This window comes from Simochromis diagramma, unplaced genomic scaffold, assembly GCF_900408965.1.
Source record: "Simochromis diagramma unplaced genomic scaffold, fSimDia1.1 OVJJ01000463.1, whole genome shotgun sequence".
Taxonomy (NCBI): domain Eukaryota; kingdom Metazoa; phylum Chordata; class Actinopteri; order Cichliformes; family Cichlidae; genus Simochromis; species Simochromis diagramma.
Genome location: NW_024386941.1, coordinates 3,802,860 through 3,819,632, shown reverse-complemented (window position 1 = coordinate 3,819,632; position 16,773 = coordinate 3,802,860). Strand labels below are relative to the sequence as shown.

Below are 16,773 nucleotides of genomic sequence, written 5' to 3'. Positions count from 1 at the left end.
ACAAAAACCCAGAGAGAGCCTTTTTTTTTTCTTTCTTTCTTTTTTTAACAGAGGCTTTTTGTTACTGGAAATTTTAGGAATGTAAGCTCTATGATCAAAAGGATTATATTTAATTATGAGCAACAATATTTTTTTTATTTTTTTTTTAAAGTGATGATCTTTGAAGTACTAAAAATCAATACAACAGTCTTTCAGAAATGATGCTGCTTACTGTGAGGCTCGGCTGAAAATATTCTTTTGAAAATAATGGCCTGCAACATCGTGTCTCAGCTGAAAACGAATCGGGTATAGTTCTTTAGGTCTTAGTTTCAATTAACCATCCAAGTCAGGTTTGTTTTGTTATCCTGTCAGATCCTTAGACTTTGCCTGAAGTACAACCAACATGTACACAAGTGTTTACAGGGAACTGATACTTGTTAAGTGAGTAAAGTGAGTAAAGTGAGCCAAACAGAGACATGTCTGGAGAGTTAAAGTGCACAGAGAGCTTATAGTCAGGCAGTGCTCTAGCCTAGGTGCTGGGGTCTGGAGACAGGGTGGACGATATGTTCCTGCGAAGCAGCTCATGAATCCTTTATCGGTGTGTTTGAACATTGATCAGATTTAGTATTAGCCCAAAGGCTGCATTCAGTTCTGCAAGGGAGTATAAAATCCAAATTCTCATATGTGAGCTTGGTGTAAGGCAATACAAGAGAGTTCATGATACAGAAGAAGTCAAGCTAAGCTGTTTTTCCTACTAATACAATATTTCACAAACTGTGTATTGTGTCCTATTGTGTACCACTTTGTCCTTTTCATCACGTTTTGTTTTTAACCCCTATTGTTAATACCTACAATAAATGATCAAATTAGTTATTGCATTACAGTAACCATTACCTGATCTGGCAACAACTGCTGGCTACAGCAGCGACTTTGTGGTTGTGATTCTAAGATGTGTGTTGCACATGTGGTCATATTGGCATCTCCTATACATTGCTGCAATGATCTGCAACTTGCGGAAATATTGCATGTGTCGTTATTAGTTTTTATTTTTCGTGATTTTAAGTTTTTCTTTTCATTGCAGTTGAGTTCAGTTGAGTTTCAGCTAATTTCCTGAGTGGATTTGCTCATTTAGGACCATTTTTAGCTCATCCAGCAAAGAACGATGAGCTCATGCCACGGTGAGGCATCCATCCACAATTCACAAGAATCAATACTCCTCCTCATTGTGCGGAAGTTTTATTGAAACTTACACATCTAATGGATCTTCACCTAAATTGTGCTCGTGGTCAAGGTCAGATTTTGTCATTTTTATGGCCACTTGTCATGGGTTCACATATTTTCATGCTTTTTATGTCCATGGATAATACTGACCATGCAATGATAATACTCCTGAAAAAGCTTTCAGTTGATGGTGAATGAGATTAATTTGCATTGGATATGGCCGTTGGCGATCCTATTTAAATTCATAGTGGATTTTAATTCTCATTAGTTTGTGTAATACAAACAAACAGTGACATTCACAGACATTCTGGTTATTGTTTGAAAATATTTCATGTTTAGTTTTTATCAGTTTTGGTCTTAGTTGTAGTTTTCCTAATTATTTTAATATGGAGGATATTTGTTAGGGTGTATTATTCACAGGTTTAAATGTGTACCAATACAAAGACAACACATGTTGAAGGTCACTCAGATACAAACCAAAGCCTAATCACACTAGTTGTGGTAACAAATTTGATCACACTGACAAAGACTAAATATGTTTCCAGTAATTTCCACAATGTTTTAGCTAATTACGTGAGTACTTGATAAGTTTTCCTTTTTCACAAATTCTAATTTGTTTGTTTTATCTCACTGTTATTAAATTGTGTTTTTTTTTCGCAACTAGTTTTATTAATAACCAAATTACCTTGATTGGCAAATGCTATAACGTCTAATAACGCAAACTTGATTTTGTCCTTAAAAAAAAAAAAAAAAAAGGTTCTGCTTCCATGGACAGGGTTTCACCTCATTTTGTACCTAGTAGTTTAGTTCAGCTGGCCCTGTGTTTGATGAGATAGAAATATAGATATAAATGAATAAGTCAGGAGCTGTGTATATATACTGTAAAGGGAATTATTTTTCACAATCTAGCCTCTCAGTGTTAGTGGATGGGTTCAAAACAGTATGTCAAGTATGTATGTGCCTAACGTTGCAAGGAGTAATATGTTAATTAGAATGTCTTCCACTAATTGCTGTGCCAACACTTGAGCGTATCTGCTGGTCCTTTTTTCACAGATTAATTTATAATTTGTCACTATTTCTGTCTGTTTGGTGGAAATAAAAGCTGTTGACATATTCCAGGTTAGACGCAGTGGTAGCTTTTGTCTAAACAGGTGCAGTGATTCATTCTGCCTTTCCTTCTCTCTGCGGTGCTTCTATATGGAGACTCTCCCACTGTGACTGTTTAATTAGTCACCAATGTCTGTGTCAGTGTTTCAGCGCCGGGCTGTATGACTCCCTCGGTGACAAACTGTTGCCAGAGAAGCACATCCACAGTAAGCTTAGATCCACTGATGCTGAGGGGCGACTTGAAGAGTTCAGGGAGTGATTGAATTGTTTACAGCTCTGCTGGCTTTTTTCGTTTTCTGTTGGGAAATATAGCATCATTTATGCCCGCTTGGCTTTTCCTTTGGCATAAATCTGAAATGACTAATGGTACACAGCAGCTTCCTGCTGCCAAATGACACTGTGAGTATCAAAAGGATTGATCAAACACTTTATTAGCTACTTTTTGAACTATATATGTGTATGTATATACATAAGGAATGTGACATGCCACGTTTTTTTTTCTGTTGTTTTTCCCTGACTTGTTTCTTCTTTACCCCAATGAACTCAAAGATTCTTTTGAAATTACATTATATCTTTACAGAATCACACATTTCCAATTGATTCACAGTCCAGTGTTTAGAGATGATGATGAAACTCACAGCTACTGCATTGATGAGAGAGTTCAGAAATTAAAACTAGGAGCGTGCCTCCACTTCTGGCAAGTTTACTCATTTGCAGATTGTTCAGTTCACTGAACATGCTTTGAATAGAATGCAAATTTAATTATATGTTTTTAGACAGATGAAGTCCACCACTTCATGGAGATATGTTTAAGAAGTTGAAGACACCTCTCCTCATTGCAGATATGCTGACACCACTGCCACCCAGAGGTCTTTGTGCAGTTGCAATTCTGTCACACTTTAAATATTCTTAAAATATATTATCCTCCGAGTAGTCTTAGACCACCTTTTCCCTTATATATCATTTTAAAATTGCATGTTACCCTCCTTGCATTTCTTTTTTTTCTCTATCCTACTCGTCTTTTTTTAGCCATTATGTCATCCTTGATTTTGAGAGGTTACCATGTCTAGTCATGATTTCTCCCTCCTGAAAAGGATAAAACTTAACACTCATTAATCTTCAAAATTGATGATCTTATATCAGTTATATCAATGTAGTCTTTGTAGTGCTTGAAAAAAAGGCGAAAGGACTTAAATCTGTGAAGTTGTTTCGCCTCTCATGCAAAAAGCTTCTTTAGTTCTTAAACACTGAGCCCATCCCGTGGTGGATCGATCCCAAAATACTGAACCCAGAGTTATTCCTGATGCATGCAATGGTGTTAGAAAGCAAAAAAGGCTTGTGTAAATGAGCGAATAACATGTTGTATAAATTGTTTTGAGTGCTCAAGTAGAGTAGAAACGCCATATAAGAATCAGTCCGTTAACCATTTAAACAACTGACAGAGTGCCAGATATTTAACCCCCAGTAGCGGTTGTCCCCTTGGAGGTGATTGTGTGAGTCCCCACATGGGAATAGTCCATTCTTGTGCTCATGTGCTGACTCACATAATTAATAGCGGGTCAACAACCCTCAGGGCATTTGTTTTAGAAGTAAAGAAGCCTCTTGGATGAGAGGCAAAATGTCTTCATGAACCTAAAGAAGTCCAGCTGCCTTCTTTCAAACACGCACGAATACCGTGACCTGGATGACTGAGACACCTTGTTAACATCATTAATCTTCAATTGTCATCTCACTTTTCTTCCCACTTTCTCCCCTGCCACTGTGTCTCTCTTTCTCTCTCAGGTCTACATCCCCTGCAGAACAGCTATTGTCTTGGCCAACGAGGAGATAGATTACTGTTATTAGAGGATGATTGTCTCCACAGAGATCGGGATTGAGAATGGATTCCAAACTCTGACTGAGTGTTAACAATCACCTTCATCTTAATGTCAACCTTGTACACCACCCAAACCTACTTTTTTTGTGTTCGAGCCTTTTTTCTAAATGGGGGGGAAAAAGCATTGCCGAGCTGTGTGCTTTCAAATACCATCTGCAACCTAAGACGCTGTGTAACCCCATTTACCACAGATTGGTCCATTTGGGAAGTGTCCAACCTAACCAGCAGCTAGATGCTAAAACTCCAAACCCTGCCGAGTCCATCCACCACTAGCCAGCAGCCATTTATAGGTACTCCTGCATTTGGCATGACATCTGAAATACATGACCGGCAACTGTGGCAGAGGAAAGTGGTACCATAAAACCAGCATTCATTTATTCAAAGATAATACAAGCTCAGGAATGTTAGGCATGTTTAAATACAGCATACAAGGTTTATTATTTTGTATTTAAATATAAATAACATTGTAGTTTCACAGAGATGGCAAGCACTACAGTATTACTAGCATTTAAAATCAAAATATTCAGGTAGGCTGTTTAATCACTGGTGATGTGTCTTTGTTAATTTGCATTGCGGGACATTATAGGTGTAAAATGTATTGTAATTTGCACAAAGCATTAAACTGATTTGAATTACTGTACTTTTTAATGAGTATCTAAAACAGTTGTGTTGTAATGTCTGAATTTATGCAGCTACTGGGAGCATTTAAGTGGTTATTTATGGTTCAGTTATTAAGCCGGTAATTTGCAGCTAAAGCACTGATAAAATCACTTAATTTGGAGTGTTCACAGTGTGTTGAATAATACACAAGCAACATTTGGCTGAATTAGGCCGTTTTTACCCACTTTGTGTAAAGTATTGCATAGTTTTCTCCCATACTAGATCGCATTAGAGTAGTTTATGAATTTTATGTTACACTGTGCTACAATCGACAAGAAGAACTAAACTACTGAAGACCAGTGTGTCCTTTTGTGTTAGAAAAGACAAGGATGACTAACACACTTGACTACTAGGATATGATTTATGTGCACCGTGTTCATTAGGGATTCCCCTGGGAATATTCCAAAAAAACACCGAAACGGCCTAAATTCACGCAGAGCGCCACACGTGCCTCCTCCAATTAGCAGTGACTTTTGTGACTTTAGTCTCAACACAGTTGATGATTGAACATTTCAAAGAGCAGCCACAGTCCTCATTCTGTGTTATAGAATCCATCACAGTACCTATGTGAGGAGGTTATTAATTAGCTAAAACATCCTACCGTCATAATAGGTGACATTTGCAAAATGTCATAATGCATTTTACAAATGAGTGATATTTGGTCTGCTTCGAGTCTTTACGTTGTCTTGTTTTTCATCCTCCTGAAAGTTGGCATATCATCACCATTTGAAGCACTTTCTAAATGTTTTATCGAATCAGCACGAGTAAAAAGGGAAACGAGGTTGTTATGTGCATCTCAGATAAAGCTCCGAGGTTGTGCCATCCTCATCTAGAGCATTATTTCCGATTCGGAGTCATTTAACCACCTATTGTAGCTTATGGCAGGTTTTGATCTGTGTCCCGTGCAGCTGGGGGAGGAAAAAAAACCACATTAATTTTCAGGACCACCCGTCTGTGTGCAGCCAAAAGTGTCATGAACATGTCATTTCTTTTTTGTCTAAAAGCAAATGCGTTCAAAAAGGCCTTTTCTCTGTCTTTCAAGGAGCACAGAGACGATCACTCTGCATATATTCTAGACAACGAGGTTGTGAGACTAAATTGGAGGGTATAATCATCCCTCATCTGACCCAATGTCATTGTCATTTTAGCACTGCCAAAATGAATTGTCTGCAGTTGTTCTCAAAAGTAAAATTGATGTCTGATATACTGTAACAATTTCAGCATATTTCTTTCATTATTGCTAATGATAATAAATCAGTCCCTGTCAAACCACGAGAATGTGAATGAACTGAATTTGCTCTCTGACTACTGATACTGTCCTATTGCGCAGTTGGGGAAATGTGGAGGATTCCACAGCAGTATATTGTAATGGTACTTTGTAACCTGACGCAACAAATGTGCAGTTTGGTCTTGGTAGTGCGGGAGGTCATCGTGATATTAAATGTAATTTTAAAATGTTAAAAGTTGATCTACTAATTATGTACAAAACTGCCCATACTTAATAATTTTTCTTAGTCTTCCACCTAAATCAATTTAAAATGGAATTATTGTAGCTTCCAGACACATTTCTTTTCATTTTTTCATTGTAATACTGCTTTGAATTTGGACATAATTTGAAGGTAAGTCAAGTCCCAAAATGACTAGTACCTCCCACAAATTTGTACATTTTTATATTTGCAAGTTGATACTTCACTTCTCTTCACGTTGGTCAACAAACTATGGGATTTATAATAATAGTCCCAAACTAAATAAATAAAAACTGTCTTTTTTGAGAGCAGCTACAAACCTGGATTGTGTGTGTACTTGATACTGGACCAGGAAAGGCCCTGACATCTTTAAAACAACAAAGGAAGGAATCTACTTCTCACTCTGCAGAACATAAAGTTTCCATTTCAATTTGGTGACTATAGGGGAGCTGTGAAATCTTGTTACATGACTATACAGAGCAATCACCTCAGTGATTCCCACAACATGATGTAAGGGGGATGAAAGACATCTCATCAGACAATAATACTTCAATTTCCATTTCCTAGGCATCTGCAGTTTGTGCTACTTACACCAGATTATGTGTCTTTGTGCGTCGGTATTGATACAAGCAGTAGCTTCTTATTAGCAGCTGCACCATGAAAAGCAGTTTGGGAAGATCACAATGTGGCTTTTATTGAGGCTTTTTCACAAAGGTACTGATTCAATTATTTGGTTATTTTTGAGGCATGCGTTTTCTGGGTGTTCTCTCTGGTATTTCTGCAATTGGCTTTCTACCCCGCACATGTTGAGCCTGTCTGTCTGAGCAGCTCGCTGGTTTTGGATTCATGTTTTGAACCTGCCCGACATGTCCCATGCAGCTTTTCTGTCTCCAGTAAATTGCCAAACATAATAAGCTTTTCCTTTCTTTTCATTTTATAGTGGATGGCTTTCATAATGCTATACAATAGAATATAATAATCATGCTGATTTCAAATAACAGAAAAATGCTTTATAGACTAATGCTGTGGCACAACAAATTATGGCCTCAGGTTTGTACTGAACCCATCCTGTCATTCCACACATTCCACATATGACTGCTACAAAATATACGTTTTTTTTCCCGTCATGAGAACGTTTCACAAATAAACCTTGCACCAATTTGTCTTCTTGCATTTATTAGTGGTTCACAAGAAATGGATGTGTGACATTGTCTTGCACAAGGAGGGACTACCTCAAAGCTATTGAACCAACTATCGTATTAGCCAGTATTTCGTGTTAGCAAGGAATATCTAGTTTAAAGCGATGATATATGAACGGAAGATGTTATTAAATGGCTTAATCAAAGAGCTTTGCCATTGCTTTCTTCACCTTTGAATGACAAAAGTGTTCAACACTAGGCAAACCGCTACCTGAGAATTATGCCAGTGAGTTGTATCATATTTGATTTGATAGTTTCTTAAATCAGTACAATCAATATTGTATGTCTTAAGGAAGCTGTTGCATGACACGCCTTCTGCCCTCTAGTGAATGATCTGTGCACTACAGGCAGGAACCGGATGCCACATGCAAAATGGCTGCTGTCAGCTTTGTTTTATTTTTGGTTTTATTATGTGTGTTTGAAGTTATCCAATAATATCTGGACAAAAATTCAAATATATGTTTCTGCTGTACTGAGGCAACTTAAAATTGCTTAATATTTTATATCTCATTAGTGCATAAAAATGTGCCCAGCAAACCAATTTTGGTTATTTAATTCCTGTTTATTGTGACCGAATTTGAGTGTTGCAGTAGTCCTCTACTAAATAGAAATAGAAACACCATGTGATGCGTCTCCCTATCCTGTTGCATCCATGTTGTATTCCTTATAATAATATTTTTAAAGAGAGTGGAAATTGAGATATTTCCCAGACGCCTTAACGCCCACTCACATCCTGGGCCATCTGATCTCAGGAATTCGCATGATAAGGTGGGGCCAGGTTTCACAATGAACTCACCCGAAACCCTGGCTGATTGGGACCCACACCCAGTTCCACACCTTGGCTCAGGCGATTAGAGGATCATCAGGGGGTCCTTTTGTCCCTCTGTGGGGGGACACTCCCACTAGGTTTATATCTGGGACTCTCCACCATTTGACCTTAGAACTGAAGAAGCTTCTCGGATGAGAGGTGAAACGTCTTCAAGTAACTTAAAGAAGTCCAGACGCTTTTCTTTGCAAGCTCCTTTGACTTCCTCTTCAGTTATTTATTTACCTCAAGGCAAAATTAAAAGTTTGTGAAAAGTTCCTGTCGGAGGGGAAAAAGAAGCAAATATTACAAGTGTCGTGAATGCAGTAAAGCAGATTTGTTTTCTGCAGCAAACTTTGCCTTGTTTGATGTGCCAGTCTTTCCAGAGCGCATCCACGCCCTCTGGAGAATTCTTGAAGGCCATCTTGTCAAGCCTTGTCAGGTTTGATCAACTGAAAAACAAACAAAACTTGAACCTACGCTGATTTTTGTTGTTCTTCTGTGAACAAATTACACAATTAATGTAGAAATATCGGTGGATATATATATTTTTTTATTTCTAAAAATGAATAATGAATCTGAATATTTAACATATTCGTTATGACTAGTGAAGTTCAGCATTTCCATCCTGAAAATGTGAAACAGTCGAGATCTTTGCTGCTTTTGTTCTCACCCTTGTTTTTGAAGAGAGCGAGCCTGTGGCTTTTAGGAACAATCGCCTCCTGTGGGTTTGAACACCTGTGGCACACAGTATGAGACCTGATCCCATTTAGACCAGCTAAGAGCCTTCCACAATCAAACGTGCTAGTATATGGGGGTGAAAGGCTTATTTTTTCCATTTGAGTCATTTAACATTTAACAATGACAGATCATCAAGATTTAATGACTTTCTGAATTTTAGTTCAAGAGTCTAAGAAAAGAGCTAAATCAACGTTTGCAGTTGCTCCGTGTCTGTCCATGTGTTAGGCTGATTACATGTTTCAGAGCCAGGAGTCTACAGAATCCAGAGACTCTTCTAACCCCTTATTTAAAGACAAGTTGCAGCCATGGACAATATAAATTTTTTATACTGTCTGGTAATGGCCACTATAGGATGAAGAAGATTTTACCTCCTTCTGATGATCTTACCAGCATTTCCCGCTTTCTTGAAAGCCCTTGTTTTATGTTGTACACCCTGAACCTGGTCATACTTTCCCACTGTAGTTCTTGTTTGGATTGGGAAACAGGAAATCAGGATATAGGTCAAATTTCTTCTGCATTGTGCCAAACAAACTTTTTCTAAAAAGATTATTTTAGACTAATGTATTAATGGGTATTGATTGTTTGCCCCCCCCCCCCCTTTTTTTTTTTTATATCGTGGCTCAGATATAATAGTAATGCACAAAGGATCCAAACGGGTGCTATTGGAGTTAGCGTTATCTTTTTTAAGCAAGATCAAGATATTTCTGTACCGAAAGCTTAAAGACGTGATTGATATCCATTTGTATTATCTAACTCTTGGCAAGAGAGCAAACCAGTGAATTTGAAGCGGCCCTCAAATGTCACTATCAAGTGCTTGAAAAGGAAGGATCCGATGCCTCCTGGGTCAAACTGATTTGCATCTTTGCTTTTAATGTGACTGATATGATTGTAAAATCTTGGTGGAGCCCTCTGGCATGAGCAAGGGAGAGGGGAATATCAATGCGTGTGATGGGACTGTTGTCAGGCCCAGCAGAGAATAACAGAAAATCCGCTCAGTTTTTCATCTTTATGCAGAACGCTGACAGTGACTGGCTCCAACGCAGATCTTTGGGACCCAAAGTGCCACTCGTTTTCTATTGAAGAAAGTAATTAACTACATTCTCCTGGTATCTCATGTCTATTCAATCCTCATTAAACAGCTTGAATGAAAACCATCAGTGCTCAAGCTCCTGATAACCACAGCTGGGAAACACTGGCCTATAGCAACAAACTGATTTTAATACAGATTCCAGCAGACCCTGTTTATTAACGTGGTTAAGATAAGAGGTTTGATTAATCCTGAAGAAAGGGACAAAGCTTGTATCTAAAAGGAGTGAAAGGCCGTGATAGCAGGTTGACTAAGTATTTCTTTTGAGGCACTTCCCCCTCAGTTTCCAAAAAGAACTGCATTGCTTTAAAATCGCCTAAGACCACCTACTCCCATTTATCAAGGGCAGCTACAATTGGCCCACAGGGTGAGCGGCAGTCAACCATGAATCTAGAAATGTCAGATAAGCCAGTGTATAGAGCACTTCTCTTACCAATTATGTTTTAGAGAGGTTTGCTACATGCAGTAGTTATAGTCAAAGCAAAGGAGGGAGTCTTAAAGCAGCTTGATTTATCAACTGATCTCAAAAACTTCTGCTGCTATTACCAGCAGGACTCCCCAAAAGATGACTGCTCTTCTTGAAAGCTCTGTGTCCCAGGGTGGTGCAGATCTGTAACTTCTTTTTTTTTTGTTGTTGCTTCGGCTTAAGATGCCTTTACATTGATAATCCTAAATCGCAGTGTACATTTGTATTATGTATTAACATCCAGACTAAAATAAGAGGCTCGCCGCATGATACCATCGAGCAGCCTCAGCAGGAAACTCAGAGCGTGGAGTTTAACAGCTTTGTTTTCCCATTGGAGACTTTTGCAACTTCACATGCAAGCCATAATCATCCAGTGTTGATGCCAGTGTTTGTATGCATTGATGAAAGGAAGGAGGAACAGCAGGGGGAAAATGTCAATGTATGCGCACTGATATAGGGCTAATTTTAAAATTAACACATGACTGCAGGGTGTGTTGTTGTGTCTGATCACCATCAGGGATTCTTAGGGAGAAGCTGCTTAAGCTTTTACTTGTAAAGAGTGCCATCTGGTGCCTGCAAGGCTCCTTAACAATAAGTTCTCTGGGTGGAGCCAAAGTGACACACCTCCGTGGGCGCGCTCGAGTTGTTCCCCGCTGGATTGTCCGTTGTAGGCGGAACATTTTTCATTCCACGGTTGACAGAAATGGAGGGTCTGAACTCTTCCTGAACTAGGCAAGACTTCACGAGCATGCTTTTGCTTATAAATTAATTTATTAGGCTGTGAGAGAACAGCAACATTTTGTTTCTTAGCCTTGACTGTAATAGTTCACAAGGAAGCGGTGCACGTAGTGTTAAAGTCAAGGAAGGCTGATGCAACTTCTAGATGGGGGTTTTATCGGGGAGTGGGCTTTACCTTTCCGTTCATACCAGCAGACCTTAAAGTAGTCCAGTGGGCGAAGTTATGTATTGATCCGCCGTTTTAGAGTTCCGAGTGTTTGTGCGACTTTATAAAAGACTGGTCTTTGCAAGCGGAGAAACATTGCCTTTTATAGCACCGCATTGCCTTTTACAGGAGTCAGGAGTCATTTCCAGCAGTGACCTATCTGGTGTGAACCCACGCTGAAAGTAGCTCAGACACAGACACAGGTACAATGTAATCTCTTTGTATTAACATTTGTTTTAATAGCTTGTTTAAGGTTTTGGGGAAATGTTGCGATTTCATCAGGTTTAAGTAAGCATATGTTGCATTTTGTAACCATAGAAAACTGCATGTTTGTTTTTTTTTTTTTTTGTTTTGTTTTTTTTTACCGACTAGTAAAACTGTGATAGGATTAACAATTTAGATTTAGAAGTAAACCATACAAAACACTAAGAATCTGTTCAGACTTACTTTTCTCTTAATCAGAGGCAGAGGCAGACATTTGATACACCCGGGGCTTAGCCCTAAAGGATAGTATGCATGTGTGTGTGTGTGTGTGGGGGGGGGGGGGGGTGTTGAAATGACTGAAAGATTAATAGGCTCTGTTTTGAGTTTTGTTCAAAAAAGAATGACTTCATATAGGGAAAAATATATATCACATATGCAGGACACCTTAAACTAGTTTTTTAATTAAGCAGCAAGGCAGAACAAAGTCGGGGCTGTATCAAGACATGAGGACTAAACCCCAATTCAACCAGACCTAGAACTGATCCGGAATTAAAACAGGACTACAACAGTTCAAAGTCAGGACTACTTAGGACTTAACCAAGACAGAACCAGAATCAGAACTAGATGATAGTAGCACTAAAAATAATTATAGACCTGCACTACACTTATTTTTTAATTCTACCAAAGTCCACTATTTAGATTGAGAAAAGTTTATATAATTATTTAGCCTTGTTGTGCAAACAAGCCTGCATAACTTAATAAATGTAGAATTTGAAAAATAACAAACCTAAAAAGAAACACTAGGTACGAGATCCATGAGGACCTATGATACGGTGATACTTTTGGTAAACAACCATTTGACTAACATGTGTGTCTCACCTGCTCTTGTTCCATCTCTGTTCTGTCCTCACTCTCCATCTCTGTTCCTCTCTCTCCCTCTTTGTGCTGACAATCAAACCAAACACCAACATCATCAAATATACAGTTGAAACCAGATATTTACAAACTCTTCAGATAAAAACACTTCTTTAATTGTAACATCAAATCAGACTAAATGTTTATTTTTTTTAGTGTATATGTACTCCTAAATTTGATGAATGTGATAAAAAAAAAAAATAGACAGCTCTGTCTCTCTTTATTCTGACATTTAACTAATTCAAAAGATATTTCAATATTTATTTATCCAAAACAAAACAAGTTTACTCTAAATTGTTGTTGTACAGTAAAAAATGTTCTTGTGTTTTCCATAAAGTGTATGTAAATATCTGGTTTAAACTGTGTGCTGTGTATTGAAATTCCTCTTGTTTTGGATAGAAATATACTGAACAACATACAAAGCATAATATATAAAATAACATCTACCAGAGTTTTTTCTTTGAAAGAAGCCCCTTATGTCCATTCTTGTATATCAGTGCATTACTGAAACCGATTTATTTAGCCGTGGAGGGAAACAACTGAAAATATGAAATAAACACACATGTAAGCTAAGACTCTCTAAAGAAACAGCATTGTTGTTGTTCGGCTTTTCATTTCGCGATTTGTTGATTCACTTGAAGAACGAGTAAATGTTTAAATGTTACGCCAAGTTCCCCTTTATAGAATTTTTATCTTGCTTATTTAAAAAGTATTTACTGTACTTTATATAGACACTACAATCCAACTGAAAAGCGAACTAACAAGCAAACAGGAGTGTGTGTGTTTGTTTGTGTGTGTGTGTGTGTGATATCCAATGATATCTGAATTAATCATTTTTTTATAAGCCAGGACTCAAAATTTTAATACACTTTAGCATTTATTATCTTTTTTTTAAGTGTGAAAGTTATGGTTTAAATGCTGTTTTGGTGTTTGAATAACACACAATATATGAATTAATGAAGTAAAAAAGCATAGGGAAGGTACAGGATGTCAACAGTGAATCAGTTAAGAGTCTGTAAGCTGTGTTTTAACAAAGATAACATTTATGGTGTCAACATCACATCATTTCATAGAATGTGCTGTTGTTGATTACACTGTTTGTGTGAATTGTGCATACCAAATAACAGTTCCCCAAAAGAGCAATAAGTGGACTGCACCTTCAGCTTTTATAAACATTACTTGCTGAAGCTGTTTGCACGAACACAAGAATCCAAATCAGTCGTATCAGACATTAACCTCCTAGGACCTGGCGTCCACATATGTGGACATCACATTTTGGGTTGTCTAGACCAAAATACAAAATCTTGCTCTACAAGAACCCTTACGAGGACATTATACTGCCACTGTTCTATTGAAATTTAAAGCTAATGTCCTCATATGTGGATCTCATTTTTCTCAGAAACAAAAATTAGGTAAAAATCTGTTAATTCTTTGTTTTTACATTCATCAGGTCCCAATAAGAGCAAATAGCAAAAAGAAATTAAAAATGCATGCCATGAAAGAGTTCACGTCTTAGGAGGTTAAATGATCTTCACCCTGCCCTCTTGCTAGCACAAGTCTGTGTAATGTCTCATTGAGCCCATGTGAACGTCTACAGAAATTTAGTTATCTTATACTCTTTATTTACACTCATGGGAATGAATTTCATGGTAATTTTGAGGGTTTACTGTTTGAAAACAAAAATAATTCTGGATGATACAGGTGCCACGATTCCCTTGAGACTGACATTACCACATGCAACAAAGTCAAAGCAGCATAGTAACACAAAAATGTGAAACGCAGGAATTTTTCTAAAATAGGTTCCTATAGAAATGTACGCAAGGTCAAACATGTCTTTGCAGAATTTCACAGGCATCCATTAATCCGAGAAAGTGGTAAGTCATTCCACTATTATTTTCATCTTTTAGCATCACAGGGAAGTATGATTTATTTAGGTCAAGCGTGAGTGGCGTGGGAGTCCTTCATATCAGAGTTTCTCTGTTTTCTTCCACAAGGTCAAGAAAACCGTACAGCAGTGTTTAAGACATACTTCAGAGCTTCATTACTTAAAGGTATGAACAGCTCAAAACAACTCAAAAAAATGTGCAAACTATGTTTTTAATGACTGGATGCTGTTGCTTGTTTGTCGTACCTTCAGTGTCACAAGGTCAGATTCTCCTGGAAAGGAAAGTTTGTTTGGCTTGTGTAAGAAAGACGTCTGTGTTATGAACTCGCTCATGTGCCACATCCCCACAAAGGCAGATGGGCTTGTTGTAGCGCTGCAGAATAGCAGTTTAGTGCCAGGTGTTTAGAGGTCACCTGAATTGGCTCTTATGGCTTTTGGCTACTTTCAGATTCATGCAGAAAATTTTGAAATTGAAGATGGTTAACAACGTTTCTCAAATTCGGGTTAAACAGTGTCAGGTTGCGTGTTTGGATGGATAGTTTGTTTGTTTGTTTGCTTTTTTGAGAGGAACTTAGAGCTTAGGAAGTTAGGGCTGTTCGATATAACAATATATATCGGAAGACGATATGAAAACGTCTGTCGTTTCATATCGTTTGTTTCGTGGTGTCGCAAAATAAACTGTTTATGGCAGTTTCGGCGGTCACTGTGGTGGCTATAATAATTTCTTAAAGTTCGCTCTTTTTCTTATATTTAAAATAACCACACTACGGATGGACATAAACATAAACATAAACCTTTCACAATAAAACTGAAGGTCCTGTTGAGATTTTTCAAAATAAGAGATTCACAGAATTTAGAGAAAATGTAAAATTTTTGTGATATATATCGTTGTCGGGATGATAAATGTCTTATATCGGGATATGAGATTTCGGTCTTATCGCATAACCCTAAGCACAGTTGGGTTTGCAATAGATCTACCATTTTAAGTCAACAATGAGCCATCCTAATGTTGGACTGGGTACCAGACAAACATATTTCAAGGCTATAATTGACTATGTGCACGAGACAATGCTAACTTCCTGGTTTGAGACCGGATGTGGGGTTGTGCATTTCCGGTAGCTTTACTTTGCGGTCAATCGCTACTGCGAAGATATACTCCAAAATCATGTCCAAAACTCGAAAACGGAAAGATTGCGTTAAGTTACAAAGAGCAGAAGGTGGGAACACTCACCGCTGTTGTGTCATAAAAAATCTAATGATCAATTTTGACGTTTGAAGCGTTTAGATCGATCAGTTGTTTACATCACTCAACACAAGCAGAACTCCATTACTGCAGCAGAAGACACATCGTCCACATTCAGAAGCACATTTCTGTATAGTGACTGGTCTTATGATTTAAACAGGCAAATGTTCAGCATTCAAACTACAGGTGAAGAATAGTCAAACCAGATGTTTCCCCCGTTATGTCGATATCAGCTAGTCAAGTACACGCCTACACAGCATGTTAACAAACCGTGAAAAAAGCCACACAAAAAATGAATGATTGCTGGTAACGGTTTCTATACATTAGTATTTACGAAGGGTATGTTGTGACTTACCTTCAAAATTACAGCGGTCCCTCGCTATAACGCGGTTCACCTTTCACCTCGCTGTTTCACGGATTTTTTATTGCAAGTTTGCATGCTTATTTTTACGTCACATTGTGTCCTGCGTCCTGATCGCTGCAGACGATCTCCTCCGTGCCGTCTCTCCTGTACAGTACAGAATCGCTGCATTGATCGCTAGCAGTGTGACTCTGAGGTGCAGTACTGTATGTCCACGATGTCCATGAAACGTTTTGCACCGTCAAAAAATAAAATTGGCTACTTGATTTCACCTATCGCTGGTTATTTTTAGAACATAACACCCGCGATAAACGAGGGACAGCTGAGAAATATAACATTTGAATCCCTTTTCTCTTTTGCTCTGAGGCGCGGGGGAAAAATATCGACAAGTCGATGAACATCATTTACAGATATATTGGGTAAATGCCCAAGACATCTATAGAAATGTAAATCACCGCTTGATTCATTCATCTGCTTAACTTGTTTTGGACCGTAAACCAGGCGCGAACAGGACACCGGAAACAAAGCTCCCCACAGGAGTTTCCGCACCGGAAGTAGCATATGCTAACGTGCACATAGTCAATACTATCTTTTAAATCAATGTACACGAAGAGA

The 16,773-nt window shown here is 38.1% G+C and overlaps 2 protein-coding genes across 6 annotated transcripts in view; both read left to right on the top strand.

The window, feature by feature from the left end:
- gbe1b (glucan (1,4-alpha-), branching enzyme 1b) overlaps positions 1-6,116 on the top strand; it is a 93,956-nt gene extending 87,840 nt beyond the window's left edge. The window contains exon 16 of the mRNA XM_040037872.1: positions 4,090-6,116. Within this exon, the coding sequence (XP_039893806.1) occupies positions 4,090-4,152 (63 nt within the window). The 3' untranslated portion in view covers positions 4,153-6,116. The remainder of the gene's footprint in view (positions 1-4,089) is intronic.
- The window catches only part of LOC120737269 (high affinity cationic amino acid transporter 1-like), a 34,758-nt gene that overhangs the window by 6,576 nt on the left and 11,409 nt on the right, over positions 1-16,773 (top strand). For 2 of the 5 annotated variants that reach the window (XM_040037878.1, XM_040037873.1), the window contains exon 1: positions 11,346-11,753. The exons of 1 other annotated variant lie outside the window; for it this stretch is intronic. The gene's annotated coding sequence lies outside the window, so the exon portion shown is untranslated. 2 more of the 5 variants (XM_040037874.1, XM_040037875.1) reach the window with 2 other exon arrangements.